This window comes from Stegostoma tigrinum, chromosome 5, assembly GCF_030684315.1.
Source record: "Stegostoma tigrinum isolate sSteTig4 chromosome 5, sSteTig4.hap1, whole genome shotgun sequence".
Classification (NCBI taxonomy): domain Eukaryota; kingdom Metazoa; phylum Chordata; class Chondrichthyes; order Orectolobiformes; family Stegostomatidae; genus Stegostoma; species Stegostoma tigrinum.
Window position 1 is genome coordinate 12,101,320 of NC_081358.1, and position 27,531 is coordinate 12,128,850.

The 27,531-nt window shown below is 43.8% G+C and overlaps 1 protein-coding gene across 1 annotated transcript in view; it reads left to right on the forward strand.

The window, feature by feature from the left end:
* The first annotated feature begins 965 nt into the window (after positions 1-965).
* dscc1 (DNA replication and sister chromatid cohesion 1) overlaps positions 966-27,531 on the forward strand; it is a 34,444-nt gene continuing 7,878 nt past the window's right edge. Inside the window, exons 1-7 of the mRNA XM_059646321.1 lie at positions 966-1,180; positions 3,671-3,839; positions 5,786-5,920; positions 9,461-9,551; positions 11,951-12,089; positions 20,931-20,983; positions 22,753-22,910. Of these exons, the coding sequence (XP_059502304.1) occupies positions 987-1,180; positions 3,671-3,839; positions 5,786-5,920; positions 9,461-9,551; positions 11,951-12,089; positions 20,931-20,983; positions 22,753-22,910 (939 nt within the window). The 5' untranslated portion in view covers positions 966-986. The remainder of the gene's footprint in view (positions 1,181-3,670; positions 3,840-5,785; positions 5,921-9,460; positions 9,552-11,950; positions 12,090-20,930; positions 20,984-22,752; positions 22,911-27,531) is intronic.

The window sequence follows — 27,531 nt, forward strand, 5'->3', positions numbered from 1 at the left end:
GAGGTGTGGGGACAAGTGTAGCATTTCCTGCGGTTGCAGGGGAAGGTGCCGGGTGTGGTGGGGTTGGAGGGCAGTGTGGAGCGAACAAGGGAGTCACGGAGAGAGTGGTCTCTCCGGAAAGCAGACAGGGGAGGGGATGGAAAAATGTCTTGGGTGGTGGGGTCGGATTGTAAATGGTGGAAGTGTCAGAGGATAATGCGTTGTATCCGGAGGTTGGTAGGGTGGTGTGTGAGAACGAGGGGGATCCTCTTGGGGCGGTTGTGGCGGGGGCGGGGTGTGAGGGATGTGTCGCGGGAGATGCGGGAGACGCGGTCAAGGGCGTTCTCAATCACCGTGGGGGGAAAGTTGCGGTCCTTAAAGAACTTGGACATCTGGGATGTGCGGGAGTGGAATGTCTTATCGTGGGAGCAGATGCGGCGGAGGCGGAGGAATTGGGAATAGGGGATGGAATTTTTGCAGGAGGGTGGGTGGGAGGAGGTGTATTCTAGGTAGCTGTGGGAGTCGGTGGGCTTGAAATGGACATCAGTTACAAGCTGGTTGCCTGAGATGGAGACTGAGAGGTCCAGGAAGGTGAGGGATGTGCTGGAGATGGCCCAGGTGAACTGAAGGTTGGGGTGGAAGGTGTTGGTGAAGTGGATGAACTGTTCGAGCTCCTCTGGGGAGCATGAGCTCAGCAAGTGTGGCAGCACTTGTGCAGAGAAAGCAGAGTTAAAGTTTCGGGTGCATTGGCCTGTTCATTTCTGTTTTTGTTTCAAATTTATTGTGTGCGTATTTAAAACGGCCACGAATTGAGCACGTTCCACTGACCACAGCATCCCACAACTCAGTCCACACAACTGGCGCGGTCTTTGCTTTTTGTTTGAGGAAATAGCCATTCTCCCGCCTTCTGCTCGGATTGGATACAGTATCTTATTGCCGAAAGTTTCCGGTGCCCGGCTCCTTTCTCTTGGTTCCCTTCTCTGTCAATCAGCCCGGCTCTGGGCAACATGGCTCGGAGAGGGGCTGCCTGCGATAGGACTCTGTCGCAGATTCACGCCACTTTACATGTGGCCAAACTAGACCCGTCCGAGTTACAACCAACAGTCCAATGCCTCTCATTCAGCGAGAGTTTCAGCTCCGAGGATTACTGCCTCATGGAAGTGGACGAAACGCTGTGCAAACACATCGAATCTGGGCAGAGGTAGGGTTCCCGTTGTGACGCGGCTGAGTGTGCACAAGGTTATGTCTTTGGGACCTGAAGGTGCCGGAGAAACTCAACTGGTCTGGCAGCGTCTATGGGGAAGAAGACAGGCTTTAACGTTTTCTTCACATCAGACTCGAAACGTTAAAGTAAAAACCGAAATCAGAAACAAAAACAAAAAATGCTGATCAGAGATAATGCGAACTGCAGATGCTGGAGAATCCGTGATAACAAGGTGTGAGGCTGGATGAACACAGCAGGCCCAGCAGCGTCTTAAATGCTGGACCAGCTCCGCAGGTTAACGTTAACTCTGCCTCTCTCCACAGATGCTGCCAGAGCTGTTGAGCTTCTCCGGCACTCCGAGATTTCCAGCATCCGCCGAACTTTTTGCTTTTGCCTGACTCTTGACTTTTTCACCGGCAGCGATCTCCAGCAGGAAGGTTCAAACTTTTGCCTCCCTGGAACACGACGGTGTGTTCGATATGTAATTCAAACACATGGCCCCGAATGAGGCGTTGCATTTTAAAACAGCATTAACAATTGGGGATAACACGGTGTGAAGCTGGAGGAACACAGCAGGTCAGGCAGCATCAGAGGAGCTGGAAAGCTTGACGTTTCGGGTCGGGACTCTTCTTCAGAAATGTGGGAGGGGAAGGGGGTTCTGAAATAAATAGGGAGAGAGGGGGAGGCAGATAGAAGATGAAAAAGAAGGTAGAGTGAGAGGAGACAGACAGTTCAAAGAGGCGGGGTTAGAGCCAGTGAAGGTGACTGTAGGTGGGGAATTAGGGAGGGGATAGGTCGGTCCAGGGAGGACGTTCAAGTCAAGGAGGCAGGATGAAGTTAGTGGGTAGGAGACGGCGGGGGAGGTGGGGGGGGGTGGGGTTGGGGTTTGAGGTGGGAGGAATGGTTAGGAAGGCGGGGACAAGCTGGGCTGGTTTTGGGCTGTGGTCAGGGGGAGGGGAGATTTTGAAGCTTGTGAAGTCCACATTGATACCCTTGGGCTGCAGGGTTCCCAAGTGAAATATAAGATGCTGTTCCTGCATGTTGCGGATAGCGCAATTGAGGCACTGCAGGAGGCCCAGGATGGATGTGTTGTCTGAGAAGTGGGGAGGGGGCAGTTGAAATGGTTCATGACTGGGAGGTGCAGTTGTTTACCTCAACTCAATGTGGACTTCACAAGCCCCAGCCTATTCACCCTCTCCCCATAGCTCAAAATTTCCAACCCTGGGAACACCCTTGTAAATCTTTTCTGAACCCTTTCAAGTTTTACAACATCCTTCCTGTAGGAGGGAGACCAGAATTGCACACACTATTAAGAAAGTGGCCTAACCAATGTTCTGTACAGCCGTAACATGACCTCCCAACTCTTAAACTTGATGCACTCAGCAATAAAGGCAAGCACACCAAATGCCTTCTTCACTACCTATATAATATGGTATGCCTCACTTATCCAATACTGGCTCACATTTTCACTTTACACATCCTGTTCTTCTTTTCTACTCTTGCATACCCGCATCGTTTGAATTGGTGTCTCCTGCCCCAGAAGTGGCCCAAAGAACCTGAACCTCTCCCTCCTGGTCCTCTGTTTTTCTTATTTCTTCCCTCAATTGTTACAAGTGACTAGGAATAATGCAGAGATCATCTTGGAAGTGCGTTTTGTTAATTTGCTCCCTAAATCTTGAAAATCCAACCATAGGACCTCAATACCTATCTGCGTGTTAGCTTGCTCCCTTCATTTGACGGAATAATCGACATTCATTTGTGTGATATTCTTTATCCTGGCACTAGGGAGGCAACACACCATGAAGGACTCACAGTGATTGTGATCCCAGCTGTTGGTAACTCTGGACAAGTCAGATCCCAGAGTGAGAGCTTGCTGGATAGACCATATGTTTATTTTTGCTATCTGTTTACCATGGCGGTCGGTCGCTGTAGATATTCAAAGGCTGCTGGTGTAAGTACAACAGAACATCAAAGTTTATTACACACAAAGGGAAAAAAAAGTCCATCACCATATTATACTCTACAAGAACTGTTTAAAATGAACTGATTACAAACCTTTTAAATAAAGATTCAACCCGCTCATTCTCAACAACATTATGGACATTCAAACCTCAGTGAAGTCTCATTCCCATCTTCACTTTAAAGTTCCTCTTAAAGGACCTGCCTGGTCTCACTCTGTCTTCACGCTTGGTGCTGCCATCCTGTGCTTTTTTATCCTTCCGCTGATCCCACTGCCTGCTGCTACTGTCTGTCTTTGACCTCACATCAGTCTCTGTGCACTCACTCTGTTGCTGCTATCTCTGTTGTCTTCCTATTGTTTTTGTTGTGCTGTTGCTAACATGGTAGCTGAAGGTTCTCAGACTTGTGTTGCCCTGGAGATTTGAATGTTTTTCTCAATGTTTTGACATTTCAAATTGAGGAGGTATAATTTCATCCTCATTAACTGATGTTTATAAAGCATTCAGTGTGTTACATTTTTGCTTTCAGCTTGACTATTCGAGGTGATGTGGATGAACATGCTGTGCTGTGTAGTGAAGATAAAACGTATGATCTGAAGGTTGCTGATACGTCAAATATGTTGCTCATCATACCTGACCTCAAAACCCCTGATCAACTTGGATCTGAGTCAAGCGCAGACAGTTTGATACACTGTCAGGTGAAGTATTTATGTTCACACGGACTTCTTTAAGGGATAATTATCTTTCTGCACATATTTATTGAGATACAGATTGTTTAAAACAAAATCTCCAAATGGGAGTCCTGCTGGGGAGTAGTAGGGGAGGTGATGGCCTAGTGGTATTATCACTAGACTGTTAATCCAGAGACCCAGATAATGTTCTAGGGACCCGGGTTCGAATACCGCCACAGCAGGTAGTGGAATTTGTATTCAATAAATGTCTGGAATTAACAATCTAATGGTGACCATGAACCCATTGTCAATTGTTGGGCAAAAACACATCTGGTTCACTAATGTCTTTTAGGAAAGGAAACTGCCATTCTTCCAAGTGAGGTTAAAATTGTCTGAGGCATCTGCAGTTCCTATTATCTCTGATACAATTTTAACCTCACTGCCAAGTCTCTTCTAAGGATGCCTACCCTGAAGAAGTTACCCTCCTCCCTCCAGACAAACCTCAGGGGATCTCTGTCCCACTGCAACTCTTTCGTAATCTCTTCGGCCTTGAAACTGCTCACACATTGTCCTGAAGCAAACCAGGTGCTACAGCCACATCACCTTTACCGGTCTCGTTTGGACATTGAGCAGTTTTTCTGCCGCCTACTTGCCTGCCTCCTCTCCACCTATCTTCTCCTCTATCCACCTTCTGTCCACCTCCCCCTCTTTCCCTATTTATTTCAGAACCCCCTTCCCCTCCCCCATTTCTGATGAAGGGTCTAGGCCCGAAACGTCAGTTTTCCTGCTCCTATAATGCTACTTGGCCTGCTGTATTCATCCAGCTCCACACCTTGTTATCACTGCTGTGTGAATGCTGGAAATCTGAAATAAAAGAACATTGAAACAGTCAATGAGTGAAGTAGTATCTATAAAGAGGGAAAGAGATAGAACATTTAGGCTGCTGGCCTTTCATCAGAACTGGAAACTGTTAGGTATGATCAGGTTTGAAGCAGGAAAAGGGACAGGGAAAAATACCAAGGATGAAATTTGTGATTGGATGGAGGACAGGGATGGCGGGCAAACAGTGATAGCAGTGTAAGATTTAAAGGAGAGGTGTGGAAACAAAAGATTGGTTCAGACTATGTCTAAGTGGTTGAGCAGAATAGTTGGGGGAAAAGAAGCATGGAAATTTGACCGAGAATAAAGTTCATGGGGCTTGGGAATAAGGCTGTGGAATCAGTTTTGAGTAAATAAGAGTTTAACATGCAGGCTATGTGCAAAGGATAAGATAATTATTTGGAACTGAATGACAAGTATCAGCAGATATATTAGGAGCTGCAGATGCTGGAGAACCCGAGATAACAACGTGTGGAGCTGGATGAACACAGCAGGCCAAGCAGCATCTCAGGAGCAGAAAAGCTGATGTTTCGGGCCTAGACCCTTCGTCAGAAATTGGGAAAGGGAAGGGGAATCTGAAATAAATAGGGAGAGAGGGGGAGGCAGATAGAAGATGGATAGAGGAGAAGATAGGTGGAGAGGAGACAGACAGGTCAAAGAGGTGGGGATGGAACCAGTAAAGGTGAGTGTAGGTAGGGAGGGGATATGTCAGTCCAGGGAGGACGGACAGGTCAAGGGGGCGGGATGAGGTTAGTAGGTGGGAAATGGCGGTGTGGCTTGAGGTGGGAGGAGGGGATAGGTGAGAGGAAGAACAGGTTAGGGAGGTGGGGACGGGATGGGCTGGTTTTGTGATGCGGTGGGGGGAGGGGAGATTTGAAGCTTGTGAAATCCACATTGACACCATTGGGCTGCAGGGTTCCCAAGTGGAATATTCCTTGTTATCAATGTGAATATAAGATGCAGAAATAACATAAATCGTCCTCAAATCGAACTGAGATTGCATATCTTCGTAATTCACCTTTTAGAACAGTTATTTAGATTTCCAATAATATTGTAGTTTTGGTTTTAATTCAAAAATGCTGTGATTTGTACAGATTTATGGTTTTGCTAAAAGCTACTGGGAATTGAAAAGAACTCGACCCAAATTGAAGAAGTTGAAGAAACTTCTAATGGAAAACCAATATGAGGGGCCATCGAGTGAGAAAGAAAGAAATTCAACTTATTCAAAGGTATTGTCAGTGTATATTTATCCTTTCAGACTATTATATCCAAAATATGGAACAATAGTCCCAGACCTTACCCTACAGAGACCCCATTTTGAGCTCTGAAAATTACCTTGACACATCAGTGAGAAAATCCAGTGTTGGGATGGTGAGCTGTGGGTGCCAGTGGCATGGTGTTTAACCTTCAGAAATTTTTAACGACCTACTTTTCCAGTGCCCCTTTTGGAGCAGGGCTCCAGTTTGAAAGATCAGTTGATAAGGTCACGCCCAACATTTTTGGAAAAAGCACCTTTTGGCAGTGAAATAATAAAATGTGAGGCTGGACGAACACAGCAGGCCAAGCAGCATCTCAGGAGCACAAAAGCTGACGTTTCGGGCCTAGACCCTTCATCAGAGAGGGGGATGGGGGGAGGGAACTGGAATAAATAGGGAGAGAGGGGGAGGCGGACCGAAGATGGAGAGTAAAGAAGATAGGTGGAGAGAGTGTAGGTGGGGAGGTAGGGAGGGGATAGGTCAGTCCAGGGAAGACGGACAGGTCAAGGAGGTGGGATGAGGTTAGTAGGTAGCTGGGGGTGCGGCTTGGGGTGGGAGGAAGGGATGGGTGAGAGGAAGAACCGGTTAGGGAGGCAGAGACAGGTTGGACTGGTTTTGGGATGCAATGGGTGAGGGGGAAGAGCTGGGCTGGTTGTGTGGTGCAGTGGGGGGAGGGGACGAACTGGGCTGGTTGAGGGATGCAGTCGGGGAAGGGGAGATTTTGAAGCTGGTGAAGTCCACATTGATACCATATGGCTGCAGGGTTCCCAGGCGGAATATGAGTTGCTGTTCCTGCAACCTTCGGGTGGCATCATTGTGGCAGTGCAGGAGGCCCATGATGGACATGTCATCAAGAGAATGGGAGGGGGAGTGGAAATGGTTTGCGACTGAGAGGTGCAGTTGTTTTTTGCGAACTGAGCGGAGGTGTTCTGCAAAGCGGTCCCCAAGCCTCCGCTTGGTTTCCCCAATGTAGAGGAAGCCGCACCGGGTACAGTGGATGCAGTATACCACATTGGCAGATGTGCAGGTGAACCTCTGCTTGATGTGGAATGACATCCCAGATGTCCAAGTTCTTTAAGGACCGCAACTTTCCCCCCACGGTGATCGAGAACGCCCTTGACCGCGTCTCCCGCATTTCCCGCGACACATCCCTCACACCCCGCCCCCGCCACAACCGCCCCAAGAGGATCCCCCTCGTTCTCACACACCACCCTACCAACCTCCGGATACAACGCATTATCCTCCGACACTTCCGCCATTTACAATCCGACCCCACCACCCAAGACATTTTTCCATCCCCTCCCCTGTCTGCTTTCCGGAGAGACCACTCTCTCCGTGACTCCCTTGTTCGCTCCACACTGCCCTCCAACCCCACCACACCCGGCACCTTCCCCTGCAACCGCAGGAAATGCTACACTTGTCCCCACACCTCCTCCCTCACCCTCATCCCAGGCCCCAAGATGACATTCCACATCAAGCAGAGGTTCACCTGCACATCTGCCAATGTGGTATACTGCATCCACTGTACCCGGTGCGGCTTCCTCTACATTGGGGAAACCAAGCGGAGGCTTGGGGACCGCTTTGCAGAACACCTCCGCTCAGTTCGCAAAAAACAACTGCACCTCCCAGTCGCAAACCATTTCCACTCCCCCTCCCATTCTCTTGATGACATGTCCATCATGGGCCTCCTGCACTGCCACAATGATGCCACCCGAAGGTTGCAGGAACAGCAACTCATATTCCGCCTGGGAACCCTGCAGCCATATGGTATCAATGTGGACTTCACCAGCTTCAAAATCTCCCCTTCCCCGACTGCATCCCTCAACCAGCCCAGTTCGTCCCCTCCCCCCACTGCACCACACAACCAGCCCAGCTCTTCCCCCCCACCCATTGCATCCCAAAACCAGTCCAACCTGTCTCTGCCTCCCTAACCGGTTCTTCCTCTCACCCATCCCTTCCTCCCACCCCAAGCCGCACCCCCCGCTACCTACTAACCTCATCCCACCTCCTTGACCTGTCCGTCTTCCCTGGACTGACCTATCCCCTCCCTACCTCCCCACCTACACTCTCTCCACCTATCTTCTTTACTCTCCATCTTCGGTCCGCCTCCCCCTCTCTCCCTATTTATTCCAGTTCCCTCCCCCCATCCCCCTCTCTGATGAAGGGTCTAGGCCCGAAACGTCAGCTTTTGTGCTCCTGAGATGCTGCTTGGCCTGCTGTGTTCGTCCAGCCTCACATTTTACTATCTTGGAATCTCCAGCATCTGCAGTTCCCATCATCTCTGATACTATTTTGGCAGTGAAACCTCAGTCTGTGTTCCATGGTACCCAGTGCTGACCTGTACCGCCCACTGGGTTATGATCCACAGGTCAGGAAGTCCTGAGATAAAAATATGTTTTAACTTTGAACAAGATCTTATTGCTGATTTTATGAATTCCTCAAACTAGTGATACTGAGGATGATTGTAACAGCCATCAGCCTGTCTAGCTTGAAATCAGTTTTCTCAGCACACGCCATTGAATTAAATCTGAAATTGTTCCGGTTTTCTGGTAAAATTTGCGAAGCTACGAAGACCAACTTTTGGCTCAGCTGGTAGTATTCCTGTCCTCGAGTTTGAATGCTGTGTGTTTACGCACACTCTAGAGACTTGGCTGAAGAATTTAGGCTGACACTACCATTGTAATCCTGAAGGAACATTGTACTACCTGAGTTTCTGTCTTCTATATTCAACATTTACATACAGCAATTGCTTTCTGAGGTGCTTGGGTGGATATAAATGATCCTGTGACTTTATTTCAAAGAAATTCAGAGTAATTTTCCCAGGTATCTGGGCCAGTAATTATCCCTTGATCAATGTAATTAACACATATCACTGTTTGTGATTTCCTGCTCAAGTTGATTACAAGTTTGCTATATTGCAACAGTGACCACAAATCAAAAGCACTGAATTGGCAATGTTTTGTGTCATCGTGAGAGGCACTGTGCAAATGCAATATATTCTTCTTTCTGTCTTGTGTGCCAAGCTGCATAATTTGAAGAATAATTGGAAATTGGGAAAGAGTATCTGCAATGCAGAAAATAATAATTACGTTTCCAGAATTCATAAAATCAGCAATAAGTTCATATGATCGTATGAGGGACCATTTTATTGAAGATGTCAATCTTCATTCCAAACCCCTCGTTCGTCAGGAAGTTCATCTGGGACCAACACCACAGTTGATTTGCCGGGTGGGCAGGTAATTAACTGTCAGGATTTATACTGGAATTTTAGGTGACAACTGAGTGAAGAGTGAAGGCCAACCATAAGATGATTCTTTCTTTGATTGTTAAACTACACATAGTGTCAGTTCACAGCTTCATCCCACCCCTGAGTTTATTAACCCTGCAACTTGCTACCTTGTGAAGCATCATGGTTCCAACATGCCTTTCATTCCATCTGTTACTTCACCAAAATTTATTAAAGTTAATTTCTGATATGTTTGTCTTTTGACTGATATTGCTGTTGCATTGCAGTATACAAAGGAAGATTTAATGGAAAGGATTCAGGCCAGTGAACAGGAAATAATGCAGCAATTGCAGCAAATACATGCATGCAGGATTGAAGGTAAATTGTAAGTGTAGTGTATAACTCATGCTGTTGAATTTCCACAGCAGATTCTCTAAATCATTTCATGTCACTTTGCTGTAGAATAGCAAAAACAGCACAGATGCCATTTATAATAACAAAGTGTGAAGCTGGATGAACACAGCAGGCCAAGCAGCATCTCAGGAGCACAAAGTCTGACGTTTCGGGCCTAGACCCTTCATCAGGGTTCTCCAGCATCTGCAGTTCACATTATCTTAGATGCCATTTATGCTGTTTTTCTGTATTTACACAACCTTCTATTTGAGATTATTGTGGATGATTAGAAGAAACATCTGCAGAAATTCAATCTTGGAGCTTCAGTTCAGCAGATGAGATTATATATCTTTTGCTAGACTGTTAGGTTAACACAGAATATTGCGAAGATATAAATAGCAGAAGGCTCCTGGTTCCCACGGCCAACAATTGTTTATTTCAGTCCAAGTGACATGAAGCAGCAGCTGATTGGGCTAATCACAGTAAAGACTGTGGGACTGGACAACATCCAAGCTGTAAGATCTCGTATCAAGAGCAGCATTGCATCTTACAACACTGAGCCATCTAAATTGTAAAGGCCCCAGATACAAGCCATTGTCATGTCAGCCGACAGTAAGGATAAGGGTGAAATGTTAACTAACTCTGCTTGTGGTCCAGTGATTCCTGCTGGAAAATGTGGTGTGTGGATGACAACCAGAACATGATGGACTCTGTTCTTTTTGTTCCCCACAGTAGAATAAACAAATTATTTATGGCACAGTGCTCATCAGGGTAAGTGGCTGGAAAATGGACATATACCTATGAGTTCTTAATGTTTAGATTGGACCAATTCGGGCACCTAACTGAGAAACCGAAAGCATCTTCAAATCAGAGATAGTAGGAACTGCTGATGCTGGAGAATCTGAGATGACAAGGTGTGGAGCTGGATGAACACAGCAGGCCAAGCAGCACCGGAGGAGCAGGAAAGCTGACGTTTCGGGTCTGGACTTCAGGAGGGCCCAGACCTGAAATGTCAGCTTTCCTGCTCTTCTGATGCTGCTTTGCCTGCTATGTTCATCCAGCTCTACACCTTGTCATCTCCAAATCAGATGGTGTTGTTAGACTGAGCTTTGTGGATATATAGAACATTACAGCACAGTACAGGCTCTTCGGCCCTCGATGTTGTGCCGACCTGTCATACCGATCTCAAGCCCATCTAACCTACACTATTCCATGTACGTCCATATGCTTATCCAATGACGACTTAAATGTACCTAAAGTTGGCAAATCTACTACCGTTGCAGGCAAAGCGTTCCATTCCCTTACTACTCTCTGAGTAAAAAAACTACCTCCGACATCTGTCCTATATCTTTCACCCCTCAATTTAAAGCTATACCCCCTCGTGCTTGCCGTCACAATCCTAGGAAAAAGGCTCCCCCTATCCACCCTATCTAACCCTCTGATTATTTTCTATGTTTCAATTAAGTCACCTCTCAACCTTCTTCTCTCTAATGAAAACAGCCTCAAGTCCCTCAGCCTTTCCTCGTAAGACCTTCCCTCCATACCAGGCAACATCCTAGTAAATCTCCTCTGCACCCTTTCCAAAGTTTCCACATCCTTCTTATAATGCGGTGACCAGAACTGTACACAATACTCCAAGTGTGGCCGCACCAGAGTTTTGTACAGTTTCACCATAACCTCTTGGTTCCGGAACTCGATCCCTCTATTAATAAAAGCTAAAACACTGTATGCCTTCTTAACAGCCCTGTCAACCTGGGTGGCAACTTTCAAGGATCTATGTACATGGACACCGAGATCTCTCTGCTCATCTACACTACTAAGAATCTTACCATTAGCCCTGTACTTTGCCTTCTGGTTACTCGTCCGTCAGTGCATCACCTCACACTTGTCTGCATTAAACTCCATTTGCCACCTCTCAGCCCAGCTCTGCAGCTTATCTATGTCTCTCTGCAACCTACAGCATCCTTTGTCACTGTCCACAACTCCACCAACCTTAGTGTCGTCTGCAAATTTACTAACCCATCCTTCTACGCCGTCATCCTGGTCATGTATAAAAATGACAAACAGCAGTGGACCCAACACCGACCCTTGCGGTACACCACTAGTATCATTCATAACTGGTCACTAGTCCTCAGTAAAAGCTACATCAGTCAACCCTCTTGGCTCCAATTTGTCACCGAAGTGTTCAAACAGCTAGTTATCTCCACGATGCAATGTGTGTCAGGTTACTTTCTTTCAAAACTGTAGCCTCTATTTCAACTACTGGCTTTTAATACAGCTCTTTTTCGGCTGAGTCCCCAGTTTTTTTTAAAGAAAACACTAAATAAAAAGACATGGTCGTTAGAGATTTTACCATACCCGTTTATTTTCCTTTTGCTAATTAGGGTATTGGAGAATCTTAGAATTTGATTATGAAATGAAGCTGTTGAGCCATGTGACCCAGTTGGTTGATTCCGAGTCGTGGTCTTTCAGTAAGATTCCTCTCACTATTTGTCTACAAGAACTGGAACTTCTTGAACCAAGGTGAGTGACAGAGTGTAAAGAAACCAGTGGTACTGATGACTGAAATGTGCTTTGCTACTTGCCGTAAGGTGATGTGCTTTTGTTTCTGGTATGGTCATGAACTTTGGCACAGAATAAAACTGTGCCTCACATCATGTTGTAAATAGCTTTGTATTTCATGCAACATTCTAAAAAGTGCCTTGCCCTCCTGTTGGTCCTTTATTTTAATTCGACAGTGGCAAACTTGATAATGCCTAATTGATTGTTGGTAAGTGTTCATATTTTGTGCATGTCTTTGACGATGTACAGAGGGGAGTTTTGATGGTTTAAAAACAGAGAAATCTAACTTCTCGCAACATATCACAGTTCACAGAATAGTTTTCAAACTTTCCCAAAGCCAGTAACACAAATTTCAGTTTTAATTGATCATTAAAGTCAGCTTTAATCTTGGAAGAGTTCACAGAATCATAGAGTAGATACCATACACGGGGAGGCCAGTTAACATACCTCAAAAACAGTAAACCAGTCTGATTCCCTCCCACTTTCTGCATAGATGTGGAAATTTCCTTCAACTGCTTATCTAATTCTCGTTCAAAATCTACAATTGACTCTACTTTCACTACACTCCCAGCAAGTCCATTCCAGATCCTAATCACTCATGCTATAAAAAGGTTTACTTCATGTCTCCAAAGATTTTTTTAATGTCAATCTTCTTAAATCTATGTCCTCTGGTTCTTGAACTTCAGCCACTGGGAACAGCTTTTTTCTGTTTTCACTGTCTAGATCCTCATTATGTAAAACTTCTCTGTAAAATCTCTCACCCTTCCCACACCCCAGCTTCTCCAATCCATCCATGTTACTGAACTCACCACAGAACAATTCTCTTTATAGAATTACAGGTTTGTTAAGGTACAGAAGGAATTTATTCAGTGCATTATGTCAGCTTTGTAAACATTTTGACTAAGAGTGAAACTCTTGCCTTTTCCCCATAACCCTTCGTATTAATATTTTGTTTAAATAATCATCCAGACCTTATCTGAATGCCTCAATGGAACCTGTCTGTGCCTCACTTTCAGGCAGTGCATTCCAAATGAACAACCTGTTGCGTTAGGAAGTTTTTTTTCTTGTTTTACATTTGTTTCTTTTGCAAAACACTTTTAAAACTGTGCCTTGGTTCTTGATCCTTTTACGAGTGGGAACAGTTTCTCTCTGTCTACTCTGCCCAGACTCCTCGTGATTTTGAAAATTTCCATCAGATTTCCTGCTTCTCTCCAAATCTCAACTTCACCAATCTATCCTCATAATTGAAGTTTCTCTAGATCCCTGGATCCGTTCTCATAAATCTCTTCTGCAGTCTCTGGCTGAAAATTCTCATCCGTCCTAAAGTATGGCACCAAGTATTGTACCCAATACGCTAGTTGGGATTTAACAAGTATCCAGTGTACGTTCAACATCTCTTTCCCTGTTAATGAAGCTGAGAATACTATATACCTTTATTACCAGCTCTCTCTACCTTTAGTGACTTATGCACCAAAGCATTCAGGTCTCTCTGCTACTGTACAACCTTTATAAGAGTATCTTTTATTTTGTTCTGTCTCTCCATGTTCTTTATATCAAAGTGCATTTTATTTTGCACTTCTCTGCATTGAACTTATCTGCGACCTAGTTCCCTGTTTCACCAGATTGTCAGTGTTCCAAAGGAGCTGCGCACTGTCCTGCATACAATTCTTCCACACAATTGGATATACGATTGGCTGAGTGGCAGAAAACAGAGAATCAGGATAAAATGGTCTTTTTCAGGATGCCAGCCTGTGACTGATGGAGTTCTGCAGAAGTCAGCGTTGGGACTACAACCTTTCATGATAGGTATTAACGATCTGGATGAAGGAATTGACAGTTTTATTGCCAGGTTTACAGATGGCACAGAAAGGTGGAGGGGCAGGTAGTGTTGAGGAGGTGGGCAGTCTGCCAGATGACTTGTAGAGGCTAGGAGAGTGTGCTGAGAAGTGTCAGGTGGAGTACAATGTGGGAAAATGTGAGGTTATGTACATTGGTAGAAAATATAGAGGTATAGACTATTTTCTAAATGGAAAAAGGCTTCTTAAATCTGCATCACAGAGGAATTTGGGAGCCCTAGTTCAGGATTCTCTTAAAGTTAACATACAAGTTCAGTTGGTAGTTAGAAAGGCAAATGCAATGTTAGCATTCATTTCAAGCAGGTTATAATACAAGAGTAGAGATGTACTGCTGAGGTTCTGGTCCGATTGCATTTGGAATATTATGAGTAATTTTGGGCCTTGTCTAAGGAAGAATGTGCTGGCATTGGAGGAGATTGACAAGAATCAATCCTGGGAATGAACGTCTTGATGTATGAGGAGTGGTTGGGGACTCTGGGTCTGTACTCGATGGAATTTAGAAGGATGACAGGGGAATCTCATTTGAATGTACAGAATACTGAGAGGCCTGGATAGAGTGGACAAGGTGAAGATGTGTCCACTAGTAGAAGAGACTAGGGCCCGAAGGCACAACATCAGAATAAAGGAACGACTCTTTAGAATTGAGATGAAGGGGAATTTCTTCAGGCAGATGGAGGTGAATCTGTGGAAATCATTAGCAAAAGGTTGTGGAGGCCAAGTCATTGACTTTGTTGAGTATAAATAGGTTCTTGATTAGCAATGGGATCAAGGGTTACAGGGAGAACGCAGGAGAATGGGATTGAGAAACATATGTCATGATTGAAAGGTAGAGGAAACTTGATGGTCCAAATGGCCTAATTCTGCTCCTTAATCTTATTGGCTTGTAGTATTCTTCTTTCAGCCTCCTTAAAAAGCAGAGTGATTTGCAATGTTCTAATCCAGACGGATGACTCCTGTATCTTGGGAACTTGGACAGATTTGGGAAAGTAGTTTGGGAAACTACTATATGCTCGCCTACATCCTTTAACACCCTGGGGATTTGTCGCTCATTAATTCAGTTTTATACTTAATTTCTGATTGCTGTTTCATCAAAGACGTGAACAATATCGAAACTTCTCATCTCAGACATAAAACTCACCCAATTTAAGTACGGTTGGATCTTTCTTAGTGTTTTCTTCACAGAGACTCTAACAGAATCATGACCCTGAGTCTGAAAAAGGCTAACTATATTCCCATCCTCCCATGCCATTCCTCTCATACCATTCCCATCCCACTGCATTTCACAGAGTGACTCTGTCAAACTATACCCCCTTCCCGCTGCCACATATAGCGGTTGCTCAGCTCACATTTTAAAACCCATCAGATTAACATTCAATGGGATTGTTTGTGTGCAATGTGAATGTAATGACGCTGCCCACAAGGTTGAAGCAAATTCTAGCTCTTCTGAGCACAGTGTGCTGGGCACCTTTCCACTAACACCCTGATTGCTGACCATAGCCAGTGCGCAGTTGCTGATTCAGCGAGCAGTGGTTGCTGGGGCGACAGTAAGTAGCACTTATATACGCTCATCTCCCAGCTCTAGCGTGTTTACACAACTGGAGGAAGGTGAGTTGAAGGAATAAATCCTGGCACTTCAACACTCATTTGTCTCCCTTTTTTTTAAGAAAAGCTGACTTTCATAGAAGTCAGGGAGATACTACACTGTTTCTCCCTCTCTTAACCACTGTCAATTCTGCTTCAAGAGGATTGAAATGTTCCTCATCAATAATCCGAATGGAATATATTTCCACCAGTCCTATAAAATCAGTGGCACCCTTCCTCTGACTGTATGAACCTAATGTCTCAGGGCAACATGGCTAATCACAGTAGATTCTTTATTGTTTAGGTTCCATCATTAGTCTAGGAAGCCCAGTGAAATCTTCTATTGATTGCTGTTTGCTAGTTGGTCAACAACAGTTTGTATCAGGACCAGTTTCTTTTGGGAACTGGTTGAACTCCTACTATCTTAAGGGTGTTAAGGACAAGATGTGCAGGCTCAAAAGTGAGGAGTATTTATTGTGAATCGTGTAAACACTTTCAACTCTATAATGTTTTATGTTTTGCCATGCTACCTATAAGATGCCTATGCTCTTAAGAGTTATTCCATCTCCACCATGTAACCTCATTTATGTTAACTGTGGCTTCTATTTGTTTAAGCTATGGTATTTAGTTTAATAGGACATTGGCACTTACTCTGTATCAAGCTTAAATTTAGTGGGATGTCCATTAACAAAACCAAGTTTTGTGAAATCCTAATCAATTAGATCACCAGTTTCCATTATGTTTTGGGCAACTTCTCTAATGGTGGTATATTGTCTAACATAGATACCTTTTCCAATGGATGTAGTCTGATAGCATTCATGGTACGAGCAAGCATCTGGCTTCTTTGCTGCTATGAAACTGTGACCTACGTCACCTCTTTTACAAGTGACTGACAGTCTTTGTCTTGTCTGTAGTGACCATGCCTCGTTGAACTTGCTCACGATGGTGGTGATGCTTATTTTGAAGTGTAAATGCTATCTTCCCATTGTATTACTTGTAGCCTTATCTTTTGTGCTGTTAGTACAAAGGTATTTCCCTTGCTCTCAAACTTTAGTCTTGGCACTCAGCAATTGCTCCTACAGAACTGCCTTCTCCAAAACTTTTGTCTCTTCCCAGTGTGGTTGCTCTTCACTGTCTTATTAACCCCATTGCTTATCCTGCACCTCTTACCAGCTCCAAGGTGAAGATTTCCGTTTGGAGTCAGAGATAATGGGAACTGCAGATGCTGGAGGATCTGAGATAACAAAGTGTGGAGCTGGAAGAACACAGCAGGCCAAGCAGCATCTTAGGACCACAAAAGCTGACGTTTCGGGCCTAGACCCTTCATCAGAAAAGCTTTTCATGCTTTATGTTTTGCCATGCTACTTATAAGATGCCTATGCTCTTAAGAGTTATTCCATCTCCACCATATAACCTCATTTATGTTAATTGTGACTTCTATTTGTTTAAGCTATGGTATTTAGTTTAATAGGACATTGGCACTTACTCTGTATCAAGCTTAAATTTAGTGGGATGTCCATTAACAAAACTAAGTTTTGTGAAATCCTAATCAATTAGATCACCAGTTTCCATTATGTTTTGGGTAACTTCTCTAATGGTGGTATATTGTCTAACATAGATACCTTTTCCAATGGATGAACACAGCAGGCCCAGCAGCATCTTAGGACCACAAAAGCTGACGTTTCAGGCCTAGACCCTTCATCAGAAAAGCTTTTCAGATGCTTTATGTTTTGCCATGCTTATGCTCTTAAGAGTTATTCCATCACCACACTTTGTTATCTTTCTTCTGGAGTGCTGGTTTTGCTCTGTGCACCTATCTGCTCATCAATTTCTGCATTTTGGATATAGACTGACTTCCTTCGTGTTCTTACAGTGATAATAGATTTAAAGTGGTGAATTTACTGCATTCAGAATTTTTTTAACCTTTCTTGAATAGATTTAATCCACTATTGTTACCTTGAGAATTTTCAGCAATATTTCCGTGGCTGATCACCATGTTGTATAGGACGGGGTGTTTGAAATTGTCTTCACTTTCTATTGTCATTAAATCAACAGTAAATATCCCCTGGAAGTGGGTGAGAAGAAAATAAACTCCCCCTCTAGATATTTTCTAATCAACCTGTTCTGAGACACTGTTTCACACTCTGGAGCGGGTAGGTCATGAACCCAAGCCTCCTGCTTCTGATGCTGGGACACAGCCATTGCACTAGGAGAGCCCTTAGAAATTGAGTTCTTTGACATCCTTGTGAGATAAACAAAAGTTGTTTTTCCCCTCAAATTAACTTCTTTAAAGATGTTGTTACACACCTCAGGAACAGGTGAGACTTGAACCTAGGTATCCTGTCTCAAAGGTAGGGACATCACCACTATGCCACCAGACCCCTTGCATTCCCCCTTCTGTGTTGAGTCTAATGGCCTGTCCTGGTTTTTAGTGGCAGGGGACAGACCACCAAGTCTTAACAAGAGGGCCTCCTGCTGCATAAGCACACCTAGATTATTGCATGACAGCAATATGCTCAAGTTATATTGACAAGTTATGCATAATCGCAAAGATTATTGGGAGCTAAAGATAACATGTTTCTCTTTATCATATCCTATGCTCGACTGGTGATTCTGCACCCAGGGACTCTGACATCATCAAATTGGGTGGAGCTTAATGCAACTTCAACATTAACTCTTTCTGAGTAATTACATTTTATAATAATGCTATGGGGGACAGGGACAGGCAGGAGAGTGAAGTTAAGGATTCTTTCAGATCAGCCACTATCTTATTTCAATGTGCAGCACGAGAGGCCAGATAGCTTTATTCCTGCTTTTGAATCTTGCATTCCTAATTTAAATTACCAGCTGGTTGCATCACCAAAGTATGCTGACATTGCAAGTTTTAAACTTTTCGATAACTAATAAATATGAAATGTTTTTGTTTTCAGCAACAAAAACTTAATGAGTAATCAAAGAGTATACACAAAGGGTTAAGCTTAATTATTGTGAGCTGCTTCTGTAATTTGTATGTCAGTTATATTGCGGTTTTGCCAATGTTTGAAAGGCAGAATAAATACTTTTCAGGGAGATTTTTTTCAGTTGTTCATCTACCGCTGCAGAAATTAGCAATTCAATGCGTTTGGCACAGATAACCAAACAATTCAATTCCAAACATCCTGTGTGCTGGATGTTGCAGGGTAAATGCTGCATTTTGAATGAAAAAGCAGCAGGGCCACAGATTCCTTGCATTGCCTTTCAGTTTTGTCAATGATAGGACACTTGGGTACAGCTGATCAATCGGTCTTAATGTAATCGGGAACTGGACTAAATTGTTGACTCTTTAAATTTTTTATCATATACCATCTTTTAAAAGTTACCATAAAATGTCAGTGGTTCTGATTCTTCAAGGAGAACAGTGCAGATTGTAGTTGCTGTAAATAAATTGTGTGCTGAATGCCGTAATTTGCCTAATTAAGCTAGTTATAGAGTCGTAGAGTAATACAGCATGGAAACAGGCCCTTCTGCCCAAACTGGTCCCAGTGGACCATGATGCCCACTCAGCTAGTTCCAATAGGCTACATTTGGTCTATATCCCACTAAACACTTCCCACCCACATACCTATCCAAATGTCTTCGAAATGTTGCCTTAACCACTTTCTCTGGCAGCCCATCCCATATACACACCACTCTCTGAGTGAAGAAGTTGCCCCTCAGGTCCTTCTTAAATCTTTGCTCTCTCACCTTAAACTTATGTCCTCTAGTTTCCAACTCCCTATCCCTGGGAAAAAGCCTACACACATTCATCCTGTCTATGCCCCTCATGGTTTTATACACCTCGATAAGGTTGCCCCTCATTCTCCTACGTTCCAAGGAATAAAGTCCTAACCTGGCCAACCTCTCCCTGTTACTCAGGTCTACTATTCCAAGCAACATCTTTGTAAATCTTCTCTGCACACTTCCCAGTTTAACTGTGTCTTTCCAATAACAAGGTGACTGAAACTGTACACAATTCTCGTAAGTGTGGCCTCACCAACGACTTATACAACTGTAACATAATGTCCCAACTCCAATACTCAGTGCCACGACCGATGAAAGCCAGCATGCCAAATACCTTCTTCACCACCCTGCCTGCCTGTAACACCACTTTCAACAAACTTGTACTCCTAGGTCCCTCTGTTCCACAACACTCCTCAGGATCTTACCATTTACTGTACAAGTCCTACCTTGGTTTGACTTTCCAAAATGCAATGCCTGACACTTTTCTGTATTGAATTGCATTTGTCAATTCTCAGCTCACTTTCCCATCTGATCAAGATCCCTCTGTAAACATACACTATCAAAGGCAACGAATCATGTATGTGAGTCAGTGACAGAATTCTCTGACCTGAAAACTGGCACATAAAGGAATTGTAGTACATAGTAGCTATGAAGTTAATTGTGCGAGTGGCCGTAATACTGAATCCACTTTCTAAGTCATAATTGTCTACGTTTGTAGCAAGGAAGAGTGGTCTCATCAGGCTTCTGTGAGATAACTTCTAGCTTCTCTAGCTTCAGGATCATCCTTCTTCTTGATCCTTAGATTTTAGCCAAACAACTATCTATCTCTGCAATTGGTATCTTTGTCAGATGTTTGGTATATGATATCTTATGAAATGCCTTTAAAATTATGTGCACCATATACTGTGCATTGTCTTTATCAACTGTTTTGTTAATTCCTCAGGGAATTCTATAAATTTTGACAACATAGTCAGTCTTTCAGAGATGCATGCTTACTGGCCCTGAATAACTTGTATTTCTCCAAGTGCTCAGCAGTGTCTTCTTGTAATATTGAACAACAGCCGACCGATAAACTCATGACTTATTTTTGTTTCATAAGAGTGGTGTTACAATTACCACTCTCCTGTCTTCTTGAACACATCTAAAAAGATTTTGGAAAATTACAGTTACACTATCTGTTATTTCTTCCATAACTTCCCTTATAGGTCCCTAGGGTAGAATTCGTATTATAGTCATTTATCCACCTTTAAGTTTGAGTAATTGTTTTCTTTGTAAATAATAAGCTGCATTCACCCCGCAATTTTATTTGCTACATAATCCCACTTAACCAGCCCAGATTTCCTTTGCGCAGCTTTCCTGTATTCTTTGCACTTGTGCTAGTTTCCTCTTTTATGATTCAACCGGAAACCGTCAAGTATTGCTTTACTTCAAGTTTGATCTCAACTCCCTCAACTTTGAAAACCCAGCATTAAATTTAGCCCCTTTCTTCCTTAACTTGATTTAATCCATTTTATTTCGTTTTAAATGTTTCCCAATTGTAGATACACTGTTCTTCAGTCAGTTTGTTTCACATATTAAACTATGTGCTTGTGCCTTTTGCCTTTAGGGAGATGATAGAACATTGCCTTAATTGTTATGGCAAAAGATACACAAATGAAGGTAAGTGAGATATACAAATCATTGATTAATTAATTGAATTTCAACTATTAAAATGGAAATTTACAGTTAGGTATATGTTTGCCATGTTGTATGCATTATTGATTGCTATGGCAGAGTTGTGGAGCAGCGATGTGATCCAGTGATAGTCGGATCATTGATCTTTATTTATAGCATGTTGCTTTTGCTGTTTAGTACATACATTGTCAATCTTCTAGCTTTGGCAGGTAAGCACCTGAATTTCAGGTACATTTGGTGCTATTGCTGGCATGAAAGTTGCTTCACATTGAATTATATTTGGTCATTTGGCTCGATGTTGGTGGAGTATTGAAGAATATGGTAGGGTAATGAGGGTGCAGATTGCTGGTGATTTATAATTCTGCCATTGCTAACAGCCTGCAGGGTTTCAATTTTGAGGTGCTGAACCCGTTCTTAATCTACCCCATTTGCCGTGGTATTAATGTCACAAAATGATGGAAGGTAGCATAAGCGTGAGGTTGGGAATTAGTCTCCAAAATGATTGTGGGATGGACACTCCTCCTGATGCTGTCATGGACAGACACACCATCAGAGAAGTTTGATAATTATTGGGGCAAGCAGGTTCTCTTAATATTAGGTGATGTACGGGTAAGGTGGATTGGCCAGGTGACAGGTACACACTTCAGAGCTCTGTCGATAGTCATGCTACTTGGTGATGGTTACTAAAGGCAATTGGTTAGAGTGCATTCTGTGTCCTCGTTCCCCTCAGTGCTTCCTCTGAATTTTGTTTGTAGTGGAATAGCATTGATTCACCAGTTGAAGGATGGCAATAGGGAGTATTCAGCAGGAAGTTTTCTCTCTCAACTTTCTTTGACCTTGGACTATAAGAATACATGGAATCCAGAATCAATGTTGTAAACTTCCAAGACCATTCCCTCCTGACTGTGTATCATTATGCCACCACCTCTGGTGGGGGCAGAAATTCTCAGGCAAATGTCCTAAATAGTATTTAACATTATGGCATCATCAGCTAGCATGCCCACTTCTGACCTAATGATGGACGGAAGGTCATTGATGAAGTGGTTCAAAATGTTTGGAATGAGGACGGTATCCTGAGGAATGCCTACAATATTGTCCTAGTCTGAGCTGGTTGATCCCCAACAACTATAACCACCTTCCCATCTGTTAGATAGGCCTTTAAAGAGCAGAGAGTCCTCCACTAATTGCCATTGAATCCAGTTTTGCTAGGGCTGCTTTTTGCCAAACTTGGTGACATGTGGCATCATTGTCAAGGACAATCACTGTCTCCTCACCTGTGGGGTTCACCTCTGTTTTGTGGCTAAAGTGAGGAAAGCGAACATTTCATGGAGACGAAATTAGTCTTGAGGGAGGAGATGGGCAGAAGCAACTAAAGGAATTGTTCCCATTTTCAAGCAAGAGCGTAATTTAAAATCTCTTGAGTTAGATTGAAATCAGTTAGATGCTGTGCTAAGAACTGTATGTTTCTACAAAGAACAAACTAGGGCCAGATGGCAACTGCTTTGTCGCTTGGGTCGTTTGATAGTTTGGGTTCCAACTGCGAGACTTGGTCGTTCCAATGTATGATTGAAAAACAAATTCCCATTTTAGATGAATGTTGGATTTGTTTTGGTTTATTTACTATTGTGTCATCTAAACCGTTACATTTCATGGATAGTCATGATTGTGAACCCACCTGTCTGTTCTGTATGTGGTTGTGGACTCTGTCTGAGCATATGTTTATAACTTATCAAAATGCTACACTCCATTTTCAGCAGGAGAAGTGTTTTATGCATTAAATGAGGATGAAGTTTGTAAGTCCATCGCACTGATGCTGTTAAGGAATGCTGTAAAATTCAACCTGTCTGAGTTTGAGGAGGTGTGGCAGCAGAGCGTACCTGAGGGCATGACAACAAGGCTCGATCAACTCAAGGTACACATTTCTTGAATAATTGACATTCTGCTTGCGTTCTGATAGTTTCTTTGTGCTTCCCAGTACTAATACCGAATAAGACAATCTTCTGTCTTATTTATAATACTTTAAGGCACCTTACCCCCGTACCACTTCTTCTCCCCTCCCACCTCCAACCACCATATCATTCACCTACACCCGAGTACATAATGAGAACACCACCTTCTCCCATGTTTTTGCTAGTACCATTTGGTGATTGTGCTGAAAGATTGAGAAATTAAATTATTCATTCCTTATTACTCCTCTGAAGCTATGGCTACTTCCTGCTCTGTACTTCCTGTGATGAACAGACCCACATCAATATCTGACAACAGGTATATTTTTAAAAAAACCTTAGGCCAACATGATAATGGGAACTGCAGGTGCTGGAGAATCCAAGATGATAAAGTGTGAAGCTGGATGAACACAGCAGGCCAAGCAGCATCTCAGGAGCACAAAAGCTGACGTTTCGGGTCTAGACCAGTCTAGGCCCGAAACATCAGCGTTTGTGCTCCTGAGGTGCTGCTTGGCCTGCTGTGTTCATCCAGCTTCACACTTTATTACCTTAGGCCGACATGATGATATTTTTTAAATTGGCACAAGAATTTGTGTCAGTGCAGATAAAATTCACTGGCACTTGACAATCATGCTGATTATTCTGTTTTGAAAACAAGAAGGGAAAGAAGTCATAGATTTAATTAACAGAAAGTACAATTAAATATTTAAAAGACAAAAAAAGAGAATCGCCAACATTTTGGAAAAACAACCGTGCCGCATTCCTCTGGCCTATACTTCACTCCTTGTCAGAGCTGCTGTTTTCATTCTCAGCACTCTTCTTTATTGGGATTCAACATCTTTGTTCTCATATATTTCACAGTAGTTCTGTAGGCTTGTTTCGATTCCTGGTTTCCGTCAACAGCTGATGCAAACCACCATAATACTTTATACATTTCTGTCTCAGTCATTTGTTCCCTGTGCCTCCTTATTATCAGAAATTAGACCTTCTTTCACAAAATTAAAATATTGCAGATGCTGGAAATCTGAAGTATCAACAAAGTGTTGGAGGAACTTGGCAGGTCTGACAGCATCTGTGGAGAGAGAGCGAGATAGAGAGAGAAAAAAAAACCGATGCTGTCAGACCTGCTGAGTTTTTCCAGTACTTTCTGTTTTTATTTCACTTTTTTCTTTGTCTACCCCATCCCTTTCACATCTTCTTCCCAGACTCTGTGTCCAATCTTGCTCCTTAACTCTGTAGCAAATTTTTGTACCAGTGAAAGGTACATACGGCATGCTTTCCTTCCCGGTTCACCGGGATGTTGCCTGCTATGGAGGGTGCTAGCTATGAAGAAAGGTTGAGTAGATTAGGGTTATTTTCATTAGAAAGATGGAGATTGAGGGGGGACCTGATTCAGGTCTACAAAATCATGAGGGGTATAGACAAGGTGGATTGCAAGAAGCTTTTTCCCAGAGTGGGGGACTCAATTACTAGCGGTCATGAGTTCAAAGTGAGAGGAGGAAAGTTCATGGGAGATATGTGTGGAAAGTTCTTTACACAGAGGGTGGTTGGTGCCTGGAACGTGTGGCCAGCGGAGGTGGTAGATGCAGACACAATAGTGTCTTTTAAGATGTAACTGGACAGGTACATGGATGGGCGGGGAGCAAAGGGATACAGACCCTTAGAAAATAGGCGACAGGTTTAGACAGAGGATCTCAATCAGCGCAGGCTTGGAGGGCCGAAGGGCCTGTTCCTGTGCTGTAATTTTCTTTGTTCTTTGAATGCACAATTGTGAAGGTTGATTCATATATGGAACATTTCCAGGAACTGATGAGAATTTACTCAGTTTTTTTTATGCCAAGTTAGTTGCATTTGGCTGAGTAATTGCCTCATTCTTCTCTCATGATGTTATGTGGTACGCCAGCCAGTTAACATTTGAAGTTGCTGTTGAACTACCACATAGCTAAAAGCATTAGGTCCACCCAGAATAAAATTATGGTTCATGACTTAAATCCCTTTCTCAGGTGATTTGGAAAGTAACAGATATAAAATAACTCTTGGTAATCCTTGATTCCATGATAATTTGGCATGAATGTTTTAAGTGGCCTTGAATTTCTGGATCCAGAAAGATGCTTTGCTTCAGTTATAGTAAGTTCCCTGCCCACCTTCGATGCTGCTTCATTTTCCTCATTTGTTGCTGTTCCATTTAGGGAATATTATTTATGGCACATTCATCGGTCAATGCACTGTCAAATTATTCCTTCTACCATTCAAAGTAAAAGGTAAGGTCACCACAGTGCTTCTCTATCATGAGAGAAAGATGGCTGGTGGCGTTTAACCACAGGATCACCAAGCCTCAGGTGAGGGGAAAGGTTGAGAAGGCAGGATCTTCATGGTAACCTCAGTTGGTGCAGGACCTGAACTCACACTGTTGGCATCACTCTGCATCCCAACCCACCCTCCAGCCAACTGAACTAACCAATCCCCTATGACTTGCAGCACTAGTTTGCAGAATGGATGTGTATATGTGTAGCTCTCAGACAAAGTAACAAATAATTAAGCAAAGAGAGAAGGTGTTCATTGTTTTGAACCTTAGAAAGCACAATGCTAGCTATCTTCGCAGACATCATGGAAATTACTGGATCACAGCAAAACCAACAACTCCTCAACAGAGACAGTACCTGCTCCTGTTTTAGATTGAGTCCTCTGGGTTGACATATTTGTTTAAAAACCAAAAGAACTGTGAATGCTGTAAATCAGAAACAAAAGCAAAGTTGCTGGAAAATCTCAGCAGGTCTGGCAGCATCTGTGGAGGAGAAAACAGAGTTAACGTTTCGGGTCCAGTGACCCTCAGACATATTTGTGACATATTTGTTTGTTTGCGATTGCTGTGTTTACTCCATAAGAGAAAGACCAGGTGAACGTGATGGCAGGTTAGAAATTGGAGGCGAAATTGATGAAGTTTTCCAATTCCAGACGAGAGAGGGAAGCAACACTGATGATATCATCACCCTCCTCTTCCTCAACAACTTCTCTTTTAACTCCTCTCATTTTCTTCAGGTAAGAGGGGTTGCCATGGGTACCCGCATGGGCCCCAGTTATGCCTGTCCCTTCACGGGGTATGTGGAACATTGCTTGTCCCAGTCCTATTCTGGCCCTTACCCACAACTCTTTCTTTGATACATCGATTATATCGTCGGTGCTGCTTCCGTCTCTCGTCTGGAATTGGAAAGGTTCATCACTTTCCCCTCCAATTTCCACCCTGCCTTCACATTCACCTGGTCTACCTCTGACTCCTCCCTCCCTTCCTCGACATTTCTGTTTCCATTTCTGGGGATAGACTGACCACTAATATCCATGACCAACCCACCGACTCCCACAGCTACCTGGACTATACATCCTCACACCCCACTTCCTGTAAAGACTCCATCCCATTCTCTCAGTTCCTTCGCCTCCATCGCATATGTTCAGATGAGGCCAACGTCGACAAGGGGGACTCCGAAATGCTCACCTTCTTCTTCAGCTGAGGATTCCCCAGCTCCGTTGTTGACAGGGCCCTCAATCAGGTCCGACCCATCTCCCGCACTTCTGCCCTCACCCTTTCTCTTCACTCCCGCCAACAGTGATAGGGTTCCCCTTATCCTCACCAACCATCCCACCAGCATCCAAATCCAGAAGATCATCAGACACCATTTCCATCACCTCCGCCAGGATGCCACCACCAGACACATGTTCCCCTCCCCTCCCTGTCTGCCTTCTGCAGGGACCGTTCTCTCCGGGACATCCTGGTCCATACTTCCTTCACCCTCAATACCCCAAGCAGCCCTATGGCATCTTGCCCTGTAACCAGCGAAGGTGCAACACCTGCCCATTTACCTCCTCCCTCCCCAGTGTCCAAAGGCCCAAAAATACCTTCCAGGTGAAACAACACTTCACCTGCACTTCCCAGAATCTAGTCCACTGCATTCGCTGCTCACAATGTGGTCTCCTGTACATTGGGGAAATGAAGCGTAGACTTGGTGACCATTTTACAGAACGTTCTGCTCGCAAAAAAGACCCTGAACTACCTGTTGCCTGTCACTTCAATGCACGACCCTGCTCCCTGGCAAACATCTCTGTCTCTGGCTTGCTACAGTGTTCCGGTGAAGCCCAGCGTAAGCTGGAGGAACAACACCTCATTTTCCGCTTGGGGACCCTACAGCCCTCCGGACTCAATGTTGAACTCAATAATGTTAGGGCCTAAACTCTCCCGTGGCCCAGCCCCCCACCCCACACAACAGGCCTTGTTACCACATAGCCTGCCATTACACACCCCCTGTTGTTAGTCACTAACAGTCCCCATTAACAACTTTTCACCCTTTCAGCCTGATCGTTAGCAACTCCTTTGTCTGTCCAACTGTCTTTCTCTCTCTTTGGGCTCCATCCTATCATTTACTCCCTACCCCATCCACCTCCCTGTTTTCTGCATATAAATTGACGTTTTCCCAGCCACTATCAGTTCTGAGGAAGGGTCACTGGACCCAAAACGTTAACTCTGCTTTCTCCTTCACAGATGCTGCCAGACCTGCTGAGCTTTTCCAGCAGCTTTGTTTTTGTTCCTGATTGACA